Source organism: Carcharhinus amblyrhynchos, chromosome 3 (genome assembly GCF_965287045.1).
Source record: "Carcharhinus amblyrhynchos chromosome 3, sCarAmb.v2.hapA, whole genome shotgun sequence".
In the NCBI taxonomy this organism is placed as follows: Eukaryota; Metazoa; Chordata; class Chondrichthyes; order Carcharhiniformes; family Carcharhinidae; genus Carcharhinus; species Carcharhinus amblyrhynchos.
Genome location: NC_137326.1, coordinates 95639100 through 95655867, shown reverse-complemented (window position 1 = coordinate 95655867; position 16768 = coordinate 95639100). Strand labels below are relative to the sequence as shown.

General features: G+C 41.1%; 1 protein-coding gene across 1 annotated transcript in view; it reads left to right on the top strand.

Moving 5' to 3' along the window:
• pik3cb (phosphatidylinositol-4,5-bisphosphate 3-kinase, catalytic subunit beta) overlaps positions 1 to 16768 on the top strand; it is a 199835-nt gene that overhangs the window by 97089 nt on the left and 85978 nt on the right. The window contains exons 2-6 of the mRNA XM_080185544.1: positions 767 to 953; positions 3604 to 3832; positions 6965 to 7188; positions 11418 to 11600; positions 15088 to 15255. Of these exons, the coding sequence (XP_080041670.1) occupies positions 798 to 953; positions 3604 to 3832; positions 6965 to 7188; positions 11418 to 11600; positions 15088 to 15255 (960 nt within the window). The 5' untranslated portion in view covers positions 767 to 797. The remainder of the gene's footprint in view (positions 1 to 766; positions 954 to 3603; positions 3833 to 6964; positions 7189 to 11417; positions 11601 to 15087; positions 15256 to 16768) is intronic.

Sequence of the window (16768 nt, the reverse complement as noted above, 5' to 3'; positions counted from 1 at the left end):
CCCTCTCTCCCCCGATGAGCCTCAGTGTCAATAGCTGAGAGGTCACCTCATCTATCTTGAGCTGGAGCTCCTTCAGCAACCTGCACTTACTGCAGACATGGTCACTGGGAAGGACCCTGGGGTCCACCAGTTCCCACATCATACAGAAACAACATGTCACATGCCCCTCCATTATTCACTGTAGTAGTATTGAAAATTTCCACACGAACTTACCTGGCCCCTTTTCTCTCCAGCCCTTTTGATCTTAAGCCCTAATAGCTCACTCTGCTTCCCTCTCACTCCGCTGCCCGCTTTATACACCAGGCTTCCTTTTAAACCTGGCACTGATTTAAAGCCTGCTGCCCCACAACTCCCTTCTAACCACTCCCTCAGAATTCTTAAAGCGGTAAATACAAAAAGCCTGCAAAAATGCTTTTAAATGATTTAACAGTTCTACAAGGTAAGTTCTTACTACAAAGTGCTTTAAACTTATTTAAACAGGTTTTTAACAGGTAATTTCTTATCTGGCTCTTTGCTCCTTCTCGTCTACTCCAGCATTTGCTTGCAGTCTATCAAAATATGTCCTGTCTTTTGTAATGTGTTCCTGCTAATTGCTGACATCTCCCATCTAATTCATAACAGTAGATTCCTGCTCCTGCAGCCCAGTACTTCAGTTCTTCTCTTTGGTGGCTGAATATTGAATGAAGTTGTGTAAGACTTTTACTTACCTGTGTATTTATTTTGTCTGAAGGATATTCTTTTGAGATGCTGCTTTGTTTCTTCACAGAGCCATATGGTTGTCATAACGTTAACTTTTCATGATGCCTCCTGCCATGACTGACCCCTTGGATATCTGGGCAGTAGATTCCCAGATTCCAGCAGATTGTTGCATCACTGCAGACTTCTTACTACCCACGGGAATGTACATCCAGTTGGATGTGCCTAGGGAAGCCACTATTGAACATATCAAATCAGTAAGTAAGCTTATCTTTTCTGGCTGTGCTCTTTTTTTTATCTCTTGCTTTCTTTTAGAAGAGATGAAAGAAAATAGACAATGTCATTCCCTAGACTTCCCCTCGTGTGTTTATCCCCCTCCGTCCCCTTGTCTCCTTGTGTAAATTTGGCTGAGCAGAATTTAAAATGTGTTGTAATTTTTGTTGTTTCTACATGTGTAACATCAATAGATTACCTGGTGATGGTTGGAGCTCCATGGTTGAATCACAATGATTCTGAAATTATATTTTTTGAAATGAGTGGGTGGATTTTTGTACCTCTTCGTTTCTGTTTGTCAGTTCTGATGTCAATTCCAGTGATGTTCTGAGTTCTGTTTGTGTTTCCATGTGTAGGAGATACTTGGATAAGAAGTGAGTTACTGCAGTGGTAGTAAATCATTGCAAATTCCATTGGAAGTTCAGAAATGCAAACTCTGACTCCTTACTTTTTTAAAAGAGAATGTAAATTGTGGTAACAATCAAATTCACTCCACGAGGAACCCTGGTGATTTTTGGTCATGGATTTTGCTTCATATTTATAATGAAGCTCAGCTTCTTTAATACAACAAACTGATATGATTAAAGTTTAATGTAGCGGTTTTGGATTTACTGAAGAATGACAGACGTTATTTATCTTCTATGTACAGGAGGTCCTGCAGAAAATGTTATCTAGGGGGGTGGATGCAGTCTGACCTTGGGATGGAGTCTGACATTGGTGGGGGTGGGGCATTTGACCATTTTGGATGGGGTCACTCAAGAGTGGGAGCGAAGGGGGTCACAACAGGTCAGCAGTGGGGAGAGGGTTTGTACGTGGGTGGGCAAGGTGAAATCCCATGGAGAGCAATGTAAAGAACATTGTCCAGGAATGGGCAGGGGCACAGGGAGTGGATGGTGGTGAGTCCCGAGGGAGGGAGAGTTGGAGAGTTTGGAATAGCCCCATGGGGCAGATAGTCTGAGAGTGGGGAATGTAGTCAGGGTTGAGGTGGTCCCCTGGAGGTTTAGGGATAAGATGGGGATGGGGTTGGGAGGTGCCAGGGATCCTGTGGAGGGACCGGTCTGTGGCTGTATAATAGTTATCCAGAATTTAGAAAAGGTTTTAATTCTTCTGACTTTTTTGGGGCAATTAGGTAACACAACCAGAACTAAAATTGGCGATTTAAATCCTATTTAAGGATGGTTCCCAGCAAAGGGCAATTGCCCAGAGGAACGAGCAATTCCTGCACAATTGTTGTGCAAACTATTACCTTTGAACCTCTGTGAGGGATTCCCCAAAGTATCTTATGGAGTGTCCCTAAATACAGTCTATATAAATAAAACTTGTTATCAGGCTGAAAATCAACATAAAACTTTTCTTAAAGCCCAGTAAACTCTGCAAGGGCATAGTATCTGTTCCAGAAAGGATACGTTATCGATCCAGGATGTATATTTTTCATCAGAATCTAAGGTCAGAGCTGTTTTCCATTTCCAGAAATTTCTGTTGGTATTTTACAGTTAGAATGGAAACACTACAGTGCAGAAGAAGGCCATTTGGCCAATTTGAATCTGCACCAACAACAATCCCACTGAGCCCCAACCCCCATAACCACATGCATTTACCCTGCTTATCCCCCTAACCTACACATCTTGGGACAGTAAGGGGCAATTTAGCATGGCCAATCAACCTAACCCCCAAATCTTTGGAGTGGATTTGAGTTTTTAAAAAGTAGATTATTCAGATTTAATAGTCAACTTGACCTGCCACATGTGGCTGGAGATGGTGTCTATAATAAAACTGTGAGGCTCCTCACCAGCTTCCTCCATAATAACTTTACTTCCAGCAATAAAAAATTTCGGTGAATGCCTATACTCGCATGAGTCAGTTCCGGCTGCAGCTTATATATGTAGTTAAAGTAGGTTAGATGTACTCTTGTTTTAACCAAAAATCATGATTTTCCTCCTCTCCCCTCCTGGAGGGGTGCTTCATGCTGGAGTATGGTCCCTTGAGTACCTGTTACCTTCTCTCAGCCTGACCATCTTATACCTATGCAAATTATTCAAAGATGGTGCACATCACATCCAGCCCAATGCTGACATCTGCATCCAAGCATATTTCCAGCTGCATCATCTCAGTATCAACCAAAGATGATGGAAATTTATTGAAAATGAGGTCCCACAAACACTAATGAGATAACAAGCGGGTGATCTCTATTTCAGTAATGTTGGTGAAATGGTAGACACTGATCAGGGCACCAGGAGAATTCACTTGTTCTTCAAAAGGTACCACAGGGTTTTTTTGGCCTTCCTCAGAGGGTCAAAGGGGCCTCAGTTTACCATCTCATCTGAAAGGCAGTATTTCAGTGGCGCAGCACTTTCTTAATGCTGGACTGAAGTGCCCGTCTGGGGGATTATATGCTGAAGTCTGAGGAGCGGGACCTGAACCCTTGAATATCTGTCTCAAGAATGGTGGTGCTACCACTGAGCCTTGGCTGACATGTTAACCCCTCTTAATAGTTGGGCTAGTACATTTTTTATTTGACCACAGAGCCAACATTTAGTGAGGAACATTTACTGAGCTATTTTTGTTTTTATTTATATCTTCTAATTTGGCAAGTTAGCCTGCACGCTGGATAATCTTTCATCTGTTGTATTGTAGCTCCTATGGAGAGAGGCACAGACGTATCCATTGTACAGTGTCCTTGGCGAACAGGATTCCTATATGTTTCAATGCGTAAACCAGTCAGCTGTGCATGAAGAGCTGGAGGATGAAACTCGACGCCTCTGTGATGTCCGACCTTTCCTTCCTGTTTTAAAACTTGTGGCCAGGAACTGCAATCGATCTGAAAAACTACTGGATTCAAAAATTGGTGTCCTTATTGGGAAAGGTAGGTCAATTCTTTACTCTGCCTGAATAATGTTTTGCATCTTTCTAGATTGAATGCCAACAGTGTATCATGTGCTCTGATCTTCCAATAAGTTAAAATGGAGGCTGATCTTCATATGTCCTGTCAATTATTTGACTGAAATTACTATAGATGATGCATGGCACGTACATTGAACTTGTAAGGCCAATACAGTTAAATAATTTTACACAGTAACTGTGCCTCCTAATGTGTTCAATCAATGTAAAGAATGAAACTTCTTTTTGACTTGGGCTGGATCTCTGTCTTAAGTACAAAAGCACTGTTAATCACTCCTAAGGTGGAATGATTAAACACTATGTAATGCACCTTTCTTTTGGTTTAATTCATAGGTCACTTAATTCCCCAGTATGGTGAGAGTTTCCATAATCAATTCAATATCTATTCACAAACATGCATCTTCCAACTCAGTGTGGAGTATATGGGAGGTAAATATATACTGGGGCACAGTGACACAGTGGTTAGAACTGACACTTCACAGCTCCAGGGACCCAGGTTCGATTCCTGGCAGGGTCACTGTCTGTGTGGCATTTGCACGTTCTCCCCGTGTCTGCATGAGTTTCATCCCAAGTTCTGAAAGATGTGCTGGTTAGATGCATTAACCTGAACAGGTGCTGGAGTGCGGTGACTCGGGGAATTTCACAGTAACTTCATTGCAGTGTTAATGTAAGCTTTACATGTAACTAATAAATAAACTTTAAACTTTAAACAAGTAGGAATGTTCCAAGAGAAATCCTAAGTTCTGCTGGGGTTTACAATGTGGGATATTGCTCAAAAAAGACTCTAGGACTAGGGGGCACAGCCTCAAGATAAAGGGGGGGCGGTTTAGAACGGAGTTGAGGAGGAACTTCTTCACTCAAAGGGTGGTGAATATCTGGAATTCTCTGCCCGTTGAAGTGGTGGAGGCTGCCTCGCTAAATATTTTTAAGAAGTGGGTTGATGGGTTTTTGATAAGAGAGGGGATTAAGGGTTATGGGGAGAGGGCGGGAATGTGGAACTGAACCACGACAGATCAGCCATGATCTTATTGAATGGCGGGGCAGGCTCGAAGGGCCAGATGGCCTACTCCTGCTCCTATTTCTTATGTTCTTATGTTCTTATGGATTGGCTGTCATTATGCACCTGAATACTTTTGCTGAAGTCAGTTGAGAACAATCATTGGCAACTAATGTATTCACATGGTACACTCAGTTAGACAAACCGATATTAAGCAGTCGTTTAAGTCACTATTACTTTCAGCTATTCTGCCCAAACTTTTTAATACATGATCATTTCAGGCAATGATTCCAATCTGGGAAGGAGAAATTTGTATTTTTATAGCACTTTATTGTGTTTTTGGGATGGCCCATGAACATCCACTACCTCCTTACTCCAGAATGTTCATACCCATACAGCCCCACGTATATATGCATATGCATCAACACTCCAATCCTCATATACCTCCACCATGGCATATTTATACTGAGAGATCTTATGATTTAAGTCTTATCTTAAAGGTTTGGCTGCTAATGCACACTATTAACAATTGGTTTATGTCTCTTTTGCCATCTACATAAACAAAATCATCCTGTTGTAATAATGGGTTGTAGGTTCCCTTATTATTCAGCAAGATCTCAATGCATGATGTGAATGATCCCATGTCAGAAACATCGGAAAGCTGGGAAACAGACTGTAAAATGTAATGAGGTTCTGTTGTTTTTGAGAGACTTGTAGGGTATGGAATAGCTGGTACTTCCTTTTGAATGCTACTGCTCCTGCCCCAAGGCGATTGTCTATTTAGAAATGTATTTATTTACTTCCTACTTATTTAGCGTGTGCATAGTTACATAGAGGCAAGAAATTGCCTTGTCAAAGGGCTAGATCATCAAGCATAGTCAGCATTCCCCTACAACATGAGTTATTGTTTGGATAACACCACAGCTGCAGCCAAGATTGTCTAGGTGACCTTACTGATGTTGAGTGGCTTCACAGAGCAGTTGGCTAGTCTGGAAATGGTTTGTAAGTGTCCTCTGGTGCCATGGGAGATCAAAGGATGAACAGTGGGGTCCCTACATACAGCCACTTGATCACACATGGGTTTCTGCATCTCAGAGCACAGCCCTTACAATATCTGAGACAGAAGTTTTAGAAATAAGTTCATAAGATATAGGAGCAGAATTAGGCCATTTGGTCCATCAAATCTCCTTCACCATTCGATCACAGCTAATATGCTTGTCATTCCCACTTTCCTGCCTTCTCCCCATAACCCTTTAACCCATTACCAATTAAAAATCTGTCAAACCCCTCCTGAAATTTACTCACTGCATCCACCGCACTTTGGGGTAGCGAATTTCACAGATTCACAACCTTTGGCAGATATAGTTTCTCCTCAACTGTGTTTTAAATTTGCCACTCCTTTTCCAAACACTATATAACCCCTCATCCTAGAATGCCCCAAAAGACGAAGCATCTGCTCAACATCAACTTTATTCATAACCTTTATCATATTGTATACCTCAATTTAATCTCCCCTCATTCTTCTAAATTCCAGAGTGTAGGCCTGAACTGTACAATCTCTCTTCATACGAAAACCCCTTATTTCTGGAATTAATCTAGTGAACGTCCTCAGAACTGCCTCCAATGCCACTACATCTTTCCTCAAATAAGGGGATCAAAACTGTGCACAATACTCCAGGTGTGGTCTCACCAATGCCTATATAGTTGCAACAATATTTCTTTATTTTTATATTCTGTTCCTTTGGCTGTAAATGCCAACATTTATTTGTTATTATCTACTGTACCTGCATGCTAATTTTTCTAAATGAGGACACCCAGATCCCTCTGCACTGGAGCGCTCAAAGTCTTTCCCCATTTAGATTATAAGTTGTCTTCCTATTTTTCCCAACCAAAATGCATGACCTCACACTAATTCACATTAGACTCCATCTGCCATTTTTTGGCCCACTCTCCTAACTTATCTATATCCATTTTAGGGTTCTTATTTCCTCATTACAATTTAATGTCAATTAAAATAGGTGGGACACTAAACTGGGCAAAAAAAAAGCAAGGTTTTGATTGTGTTGAGGTGATTGCATAATAATTGTTGTTGGAATCTAGGTCTTCATGAGTTTGATGCACTAACAGACCCTGAAGTGAAAGAGTTCCGTAGCAAAATGCGTAAGATTAATGAGGAGAATATGTTGAAACGTCAGGGACTTTCCTGGATGGACTGGTTGCAGCACAATTTTCCTCCAGAAATTGAATCGACTGGCTTTAACCATGCGGAAGACAAGCTATACAAAGACCATTTCCTCATAGCCATTCGGTTTGAGTCCTGTCAGGTATGTTGCATTAAATTCTACAAAGGCTATGATTGAATGTATTTAATGTCCTTAGACACACCAAGGGTAAATTTTCCAATTCCAGGTGCTGCGGGAATCATCAAGGGTGGGATGGATAATTTAATGAACCTTTAAAATGCTTGTTGACCTTGGGTGGGATCTTCCGATCCATGGGCGGATAGAACCAGAAGATCCATTGCACAGTCCTACTTATAATCGTGAAATAAAGAACACAGCTGTTTTTACCTTTAAAAAAGGAGCTTGACTTGGTTTTCAGTGAAGTCATGAGTTTCTAACCTTGCTGTAACCATTGCTGAGCATTGAATATGCTTTGATTTATACTTATGGCAGCATTGCTAAAATACTGCAACTTGATTAACAGTAGTCCTGGAAAGATGAAATCAACCGTTGGTCTTTGTGTTGAGTAAACTGTTTCTTTTTTTAACATCGCAACGTTATTTTTTCACCAAATGGTACTTCTAATTTTGATTGCAAAATGTATTGCTATAGTAGCTTTGCATGTGCACAGAAGTCTCTTGTTTGTACCAGTGCTCAGGAATCTGCTGTACATTATGAACAAGGGGAATAGCACAACAGGAGCCAAGATAAAATGGAATCATGTCAATATGAGAAGGCAATTCTGTACAATGTAAATGCCACACTCGACTCGCTAGAGAAGAAATTCAAGTGGTGCCAATTTCGACTACAATCCACTTGATTGGGATGTACGGTCAAGTTTGAAATTTGGGGAAAATACTTCTCATTTACATTACTTGATTGTTCTTGGGAGCTGATTTGGCATTGTTTAATTTTCTTCCTTTGACCAGGGTCAATTGACCAACAATAATCAATATGACTTCATGAAGTTTTAGTTAGTACTAAAGAGAACAGTGACACTGAATGACTTGTCCAGATACCACCGTGTGGTATCTTGCACGTAGCTGTTACTTTGCATTCCATTAACACGATACTAAATCATTTCTGTTCTGTCAAGAGAATAATAACTTTTCTAAATGCTTTTTACATTCAGTTTTCACTCTTATTCCTCTTAAGTATTTTTCATTGACTCCTTACACTTGTGAGTTCTTCAGTAGGATTGTTGTCCTTGGCAGGGAGTACATCAAGGTCAACATGGCTGCTGGAGAACTGACAAGTGCTCTTACTTGCTGAAAAATATTTATTCAGGAAATATAAATCTTATATTCTTCCAGACTGAGGATTTGGTAGGGCAAAAAAACTGACATTGTACACTGTCAGAGGAAAATTATGTTCCTCTGCACAAGCAAAATCCAATTTCACATTAACAATCGCCATTGGCTATTTTCTTCTTTCCTCCCCCCATCCATTATTTTTGACTATATTTGCTCTCCATTCCATTCTTTTTCTCCACCTTTGTATTGCTGACTCCCTAATTATTGCTTGATTTTCTTTCCTCCATATTTTGAAAATCAGTAGATGTCAATTTAGTTTTCTGCTCACTGACTTTTCATCTCTCTCTCTCTTATAAGTTTACTTTTACTCAAGTAAAATGTTAGTCCTTGTTTCTGCTGAAGCTGTGTAAGTTATTTTGCTGGAATTTAAAGCCTACCATCTTCAGGAGTGGGCTGGTGATGGGTTGACATAGCAAAGTCATGGAGAAACCTAACAATTACAATTTAAAGTTAATAGTGGGGAAGCATTTAGAAACAATTTATGAGAATGTAAAGAATTACTTGGACAATCATAAGCACATAAAGGAGAACTAGCACTGACACCACAATGGTTGTTTCATTCTGTTTGCTTTCCTGCCTGAGTTTAATCTGGTTCAATTCTGCTTAATCAAAAAAGTGTCCTTGGTCTTCACTCCCCCTCCAGATGTCTTGGAAGATAGATCAGCAACTAATAATAAATACAAAATTTCAATCTTCCAGATCTGGCATGAAGAGTATGTGTTGTAACGGTTTCAGTGTAATGAAGCAATCTACCAAATGTATACTTATGCTAACTTAAGAGCAAATGGTGTTTGACTAACTTGATAAGAGTCTTTTGATCAGATAGCAGAAGGTGCATGAGGACTATCCAGTCGATGTAAATGTGGACTGTCAAGAAATACATTTATGTAAAATAGCATTTGATCAGGTACCACAGATTAAACTTGACAGAAAACTGGAAGCCTGTGGGGTAAAAGGAGGAGTGGCAGTGGGGATATGAAATTGGCTAAGGATAGAAAAGAAAGTTGCGATGAATGGTTGTTTCTCAGACTGGAGGGAGATGTACAGTTTAGTTTGTGAAGGTTCAGAGTAGAACCATTACTGTTTTTGATCAACATTGATGACTTAGACTGGTGGATGCAGGGCACAATTCTGAAATTTGTAGATGACACAAAACTTGGAAGTAGAGTAAACACGGAAGAAGAAAACAATAATTTTCAAGAGAGCACAGCCAAGCTTTTGGTGATGGACATGTGGCGCATAAAATTGTATGAAAAGTGTAAGGTGATACATTTTGGTAGGAAGGATATGGAGGGATAAAACAAACTGCATTGTATAAGAGGAGAGAGACTGAGGAACATTGATATAAAAAAAACCTATAGGTAGCTGGGCAAGTTAACAAAATAGTTAATAAAGGACAGGAAAACCAAGGAATGATACCCCAAACGCCATAGAAAACACAAACTGAGCCCTGGTTTGAGCATACTGTCCAATTCTGGCCAGCAAACTTCAAACATAATGTGAAGACTTAGGAAATGATGTAGAAGAGAATTATTAGAATGATTGCAATGTTGAAGGATTACAGTTACACGGATAGAGACAAGAAGGTAAAAGGAGGTATTTGAATCGTGTAAATAACGAGAAACTGTTTTGAGTGGTTGAAAGGTAAATAATGTAAAGGACATGGGTTTAAGGTGACTGTTGAAAGAACCTGAGTAAAAACTTTTTCTTCCCTTGACTGCTTATTGAGTTGTAACCCCCTTTGCTCAGTCCAATCTCCAGTTCCTTGCTCAAATGACTTGTTGTTCATGTGATCACGGTGGACACCGTAGCTGAGAACTTCACTGTCTCATCTGCTGTCCACCTGTTCAGAACCCCAGCAATGTTACTTGGTAGGAATCAGGAGCAGGAACCTCTCAACATCTGAATGCCAAGACCAATTCTTAGGCCACCATCACTAATCCAGCCAAGATGAAAACATTTTCAGTATGTGTGGGTGTTAGGCTGGTGGATACAGATTCAACAGTAGCCTTTAAAAGGGAATTAGGCAAACTTGAAGAATAAACAGTTACCAAGATCTGGAGAAAGAGAGGGGGAGTGACATTAACTGGATTGTTTTTCGAAACTCGATAGATTGCGTAGTCGTCTCCTGTGCCGTAATATTCGGAGTTTATTTTTCTTATGGTTATAATCCAAATGATTTGATTTAAGCTGATGTTGAACACTTAATTCTTTGTGTCTATCCTCTGCAGTAAACCTTTTTAAAAAGACAATACTGCTTTAAATGGATGCAGCTGGTTTTAGTGGCTTCATTAACTGGGTTGGTATTTGATCTATTCTTTCTTTCCCAGAAGTGATTATAATACTGTAAAGCGAGGCTGCAGTCTTATAAGATTCTGCGTACTAACCAGCACCATACACCTGCAGGTTTGAAAAACAAGTCAAATTCTTGGCTCCAATGAATGACCTACTTTTGCTGAGTTACTTTTGCATAAACAAGATACAGAATGAAAGCGGAGCAAGCTTTTTCCACCAGTCATCCTTCAATGTTTCTCCTCTTTTTAGCCAAGGCGGCTAACTGACCAGTGACTCCACAGGTACAGCTGGGCATCTAGTTCCTTGCTCAAGTGATTTGTTGTCTACTTAATCACTGCAGACATTGCAATTGAGAGCATCACTGTCCTCATCAGCAGTTCACACATTTGTAACCACAGCAAGGCCACTGGATAGTAGTCAGGAGCATAAATCCCAACTCCACCCAAAAGACTAGGTTAGTCCCTGCATAGTGACATCAAGATAATGGAACAGGATAGAGAGAATCATCTTCTCTCTATGCTGTTCCAATCAAGGTCATAAGCCTTTTGATATTTCAAGCAGTTATTATTTTCACGTAAAAATCGCAACTTGGGGTCAATTAAAGCAGTCTTGTTTACAAGACTCATGTTTCATGCGGGGCAGGCTCGAAGGGCTAGGTGGCCTACTCCTGCTCCTATTTCTTAATATCGAGAAAATTTACAATGGCTGTCTCTCTCCTTCTAGGACATCTTCAATTTCCAAGTGTCTCCCGACTTGAACCCTCTTAACTTAAATGAGCTTGCCATTCGGAAACAGCTGACCAACCATGGAAAAGAGAACGAGGAGTTCAATCCCAGGGATTTTGTGCTGCGGGTGAGCGGAAAGCAGGAGTACGTGTTTGGTGACCAGCCATTAATTCAATTCCGGGTACGTTGGCAGAATTTGCCCCAAGTTCAGATCGTAATCATGTTTTTCTCCAAAGGTGAAATTAATAGCACTCAATCCCCAGAATCCTTTCAGCAGCTGTTTAGGGATTCTCTGTGATCAATTCCACAATCTGACCACCCTGTGCATAAATTTATTCTATCATCCACTTCAATAATTTATGATGATCTTAAATTTGGATCACTGCATTACCAACATAAATTCTATTCTGTTATTAATAATTATCATTTACCTAGTTTGTAACTTCCAAATCTTGAATGGTTTTGTCAACTCAACTATTTTAACCTTCTCAGCTGCTGTGGAGGTAAAAAAACGCTCTTAACTCCTCAAGCTTTTCATCATATTGATAGCCCCATGTCCCTGGTAACACATCATATCAACAGGCCCATGTCCCTAGTAACACATCATATCAACAGCCCCATGTCCCGGGTAACACATCATATCAACAGCCCCCATGTCCCGGGTAACACATCATATCAACAGCCCCATGTCCCTGGTAACACATCATATCAACAGCCCCCATGTCCCTGGTAACACATCATATCAACAGCCCCCATGTCCCTGGTAACACATCATATCAACAGCCCCCATGTCCCTGGTAACACATCATATCAACAGCCCCATGTCCCTGGTAACACATCATATCAACAGCCCCCATGTCCATGGTAACACATCATATCAACAGCCCCCATGTCCATGGTAACACATCACATCAACAGCCCCCATGTCCCTGGTAACACATCACATCAACAGCCCCCATGTCCCTGGTAACACATCACATCAACAGCCCCCATGTCCCTGGTAACATATCATATCAACAGCCCCATGCCCCTGGTAACACATCATATCAACAGCCCCATGTCCCTGGTAACACACCATATCAACAGCCCCCATGTCCCTGGTAACACATCATATCAACAGCCCCCATGTCCCTGGTAACACACCATATCAACAGCCCCCATGTCCCTGGTAACACATCATATCAACAGCCCCATGCCCCTGGTAACACATCATATCCCTGGTAATAGCTGAGTGAATTTGTTCTACACCTTTTCTATTGTTATGCCATCCCTTTCCAGTGGATTTCCTGGTACAGTGGATGATCATCTCTTCCAGACTTCACCTTCTGTTGCTCAGTTGTCATAGGGTGGGCTCCCCTCTTGGACTCTGTTCCAGAGAGCGTTTGCTCATATCTGGCAGAATTTCTCTTGTTCTGTAAATTGTGTTACTGAGATTGAATGAACACATGAGAGGTACTTTTTGCTGTAGATTTATCCTGGATGCTCAAAGTATCCAGGAGCTCCCATAACCAGCAAGATTGGTGCAACATGCATGGTCCCTGGCATTGTAATCCTGCATCGAACAAGTGTAATATAAATGTAGAAATGGTATATGACATCCCCAAATAAAAATATAAATGACATCCCAAATCAGAGCAAACCCTCTTTCTGTTCTCTCACTGATTTTGTGCTTTAGTCTTAGTCACTGCATTTTTATATAGCCACTACTAAACTCCATGTAAGCCTAATTATAAAAGGCAGGAGAATTATATAATTAAGTTATTTATTAGTCACGAGTAGGCTTGCATTAACATTGCAATGAAATTACTATGAAAACCCCCTAGTCACCACACTCCGGCACCTGCTTGGGTATACTGAAGGAGAATTTAACACGGCCAATCCACCTAACCAGCACATCTTTTGGACTGTGAGAGGAAACCCATGGCAACATGGAGAACGTGCAAACTGCACACACACACACACACACACACACACACACACACACACACACACACACACACACACACACACACACAGAGCCACTGCGCCACCCCCTGTAGCCTTGGAACAAATGAACTTAAAGCAGAATTCTGCTGCACTCTCGTAAATTCTGATGATCTTTAAATTTCAGTACCTGATATCTCCTGAGTCAGTCAGCGACTGTGTGTTTACTGCGAGTGGTTGACCAGTATCAGATGTGTTAGTGATTTCAGGTAGCGGATAATTTTACTGGTACCACAAAATTTTACATGATGAGTATGTGACTAACTTAATTAAACTGAAGACAGTTGGGCTGCAAAGTTTAGAACGTGGAAGGGATTTGAGCGTGAAAGGCAGCCATTTTGATGTTCTACAGCAGACCAAGACTAAGACTGGATGTGGCCCCTGAGGCATTTTTAAGTGGCCCACCACATCCTCCCCAATTGTGGGGAACAGTTCAACTTCAAAATCTCCCACAAAGAATCTCGCTCTGCTCAGCTAATCACAGTGAAACATCAGTTGCCAAATAGTTTTTTAATATTTGTTTATGGTTGGAGAGCTTCAAACAAAAAAGCAGGCTCAATGGGACTGGGTGGTTGGAGCAGTTGGGAGCAGTTCTCATCTAACGTAATAACAACATATAATTGTACATCACCTTTATCTAGGTAAAATGTTCCAAGGCTCTACCTAAAAGAATGCGACGGCAAGATACATATGGAGATATTGGGCAGTATTTAACAGCCTCGTCTATCCAAAACCGTAAAATCCCACCCAGATCAATGCATCTTTATTTCTATTGTCCACCCCTTGCCTGCTCCGATTCCTGTGGTGGATGGGAGGATAAAATTCCAGCCATCTGGCCAAATGACCAAAGCTTTTAGCATTATGGTGAAAGAGAAAAGCAAGGTACAGAGGCGCACTGAAGGCACGGTCACCAATGGTAGAGTGATTAAGATCAGGAATGCTCGAGAGTTCAGAATTAGAATGTTTGTGGGGCTGTTGTAGATTAGAGATAGGGAAGGACCAGCCCTTGAATAAATTTGAAATGAATAAGAATTTTTAAATCAAGGCGTTGCTTGACTTGGAGCCAGTGCAAGCTAGTGAATAGATGATGGGTAAACAGGATGTGGTGTGCGTTCAGAGATGGGCAAGTGTTCAATGTTGTCAAGTTTGAACAGTAGGATGTGGAAGAGCAGTAGGAGTGCTTTGCAATAATCAATCTACAGTTAACAAGGGCATGAATGAGGGCTGCAGCTAAGAAGGGGTAAAAATGGGCAAGACTTAATGATGGCATGACTAAGGGAATTTTTATTCATCGAGCTCTGGATGTTAATAAACAGTCTGATAATTAGCAAGAGTAGCAAAGTCGAGAGGTAGAGTTGGGTGTGGTCAGCTCACAATCTGAGGTGATATGCTTTCTGTAGATCCTATCATTTACCGAGTTTTGAAATCTCTGTTGCCCTGTTGTTTGCTTTAGCCTGTTAATTTCATCATAATGCATTGAGATTCATTGTAATTAACCATCCTCTAAATGCCCATTTACAAATTGTACTCTTTATTTACATTCCAGAATCCTCCAACTTATTTTTTTAAATCACCGCACTATTTGCACACCTTGTACTGTGAGACCGTGCTTGTGAATGTGGGAAGGAAGATACTGTTGTGTGCTAAAGGCATCCTTCTCAATCCCTGATTTCTATATTTTCCAGTATATAAGAAATTGTGTGCTGAATGGAATCCACCCTCAGCTGACTCTAGTAGACTGCAGCACCATTAAGGAGATGTGTGATCATGAGATGTCGGCCATCGGTATTGCCTTGCATCGGAAATTATCCATTGCACCTCTTCCTTTGCCACCCAAAAGACGGACTATTGCTGTAAGTATTGAGGAAGCAGCAGGAAGATCTTGCTTTTATCTCTATAAATACATCATTTAAAACAATACGATTTCAATTTGTGCTGTAAGGCAAACAAACAATGGTAAGGGTCTATGTCCATCTATCCCAGGCCTGCATCGTATTATCTGACTTCTGCCAGAATAGTTGTGGGAAGAGTCCAATTGGTTCCTATGCTTCTAGGTTTGGGGTGGAAATTTACACAAGATCACTACCTGGTGCAGTTATCAGATAAGTATTGGGCTGCCCAAGGAAGTATAACGCTGAAAGAGCCTAACAGTTTGTGAAGGGGGAAGAACAGAGAGAACAAGTTGAAAAAATAATTGTGGTACATTGAGTGTGCTAAGATTCATTAAATTATTGTTAGCAATATTCATTATAAAACGGTTTTTAAGGTTGTTAAGAAGGCGTACGGTGTCTTGGCGTTTATTGGTAGGGGGATTGAATTTAGGAGTCGCAGCGTCATGTTGCAACTGTACACAACTCTGGTGCGGCCGCACTTGGAGTACTGTGTGCAGTTCTGGTCCCCACATTACAGGAAGGATGTGGAGGCTTTGGAGAGGGTGCAGAGGAGGTTTACCAGGATGTTGCCTGGTATGCAGGGGAGGTCCTATGAGGAGAGACTGAGGGATTTGGGGTTGTTTTCACTGGAAAGAAGGCGGCTAAGAGGGGATCTTATAGAAACATATAAGATGATTAGAGGTTTAGATAGGGTGGATGGTGATAGCCTGTTTCCTCGGATGGAGAAATCTAGCACGAGGGGGCATGGCTTTAAATTAAGGGGGGGTAGTTATAGGACGGATGTCAGGGGCAGGTTCTTTACCCAGAGGGTGGTGAGGGACTGGAATGCCCTGCCTGCTGCAGTTGTAAATGGGCCTAGTTTGGGGGCGTTTAAGAGATTGGTGGATAGGTTTATGGACGAAAAGGGATTGGTTTAGATTAGTGGGTCAATGTTTTTTTTTAAAAATAAGACTGGTCGGCGCAACATTGTGGGCCGAAGGGCCTGTTCCGCGCTGTTATGTTCTATGTTCTATGTTTCAATTAGTTGCATTTGGGACTGAGAATAATGGGGGCCCTGGAGATCTGATAAGTGTCCTCACCTCATTGTTAATGTCAGTGACAAGCTACGGCTCAGTTGGAAAGCATATCATCTCTCCAACCAAACACTTGAGCTGAAATATCGGCTAAAAGCAGCATACTAGGAGAGTGCTACATCATCAAAAATGCCGTTTTTCAAATGAAACATTGAACAGAGGCCCCATCTGCCCTCTGAAGTAGATGTAAAAGATGCCATAGCACAATATTGAAGAAAAGTAGGGGAATTCTCCCTAATGCTTCATCCAAGATCTATTTTTCACGCAACACCTTTAAAATGGATTGCATTATCATTATCGTATTGCTTTTTATGGAATCTTCAAAACTTCATCCTTGGAGTTAAAGCACTTTGGGACAATCTTTTGACATTATAGAAGTGCAAGTTTTTGTGATCATAAAT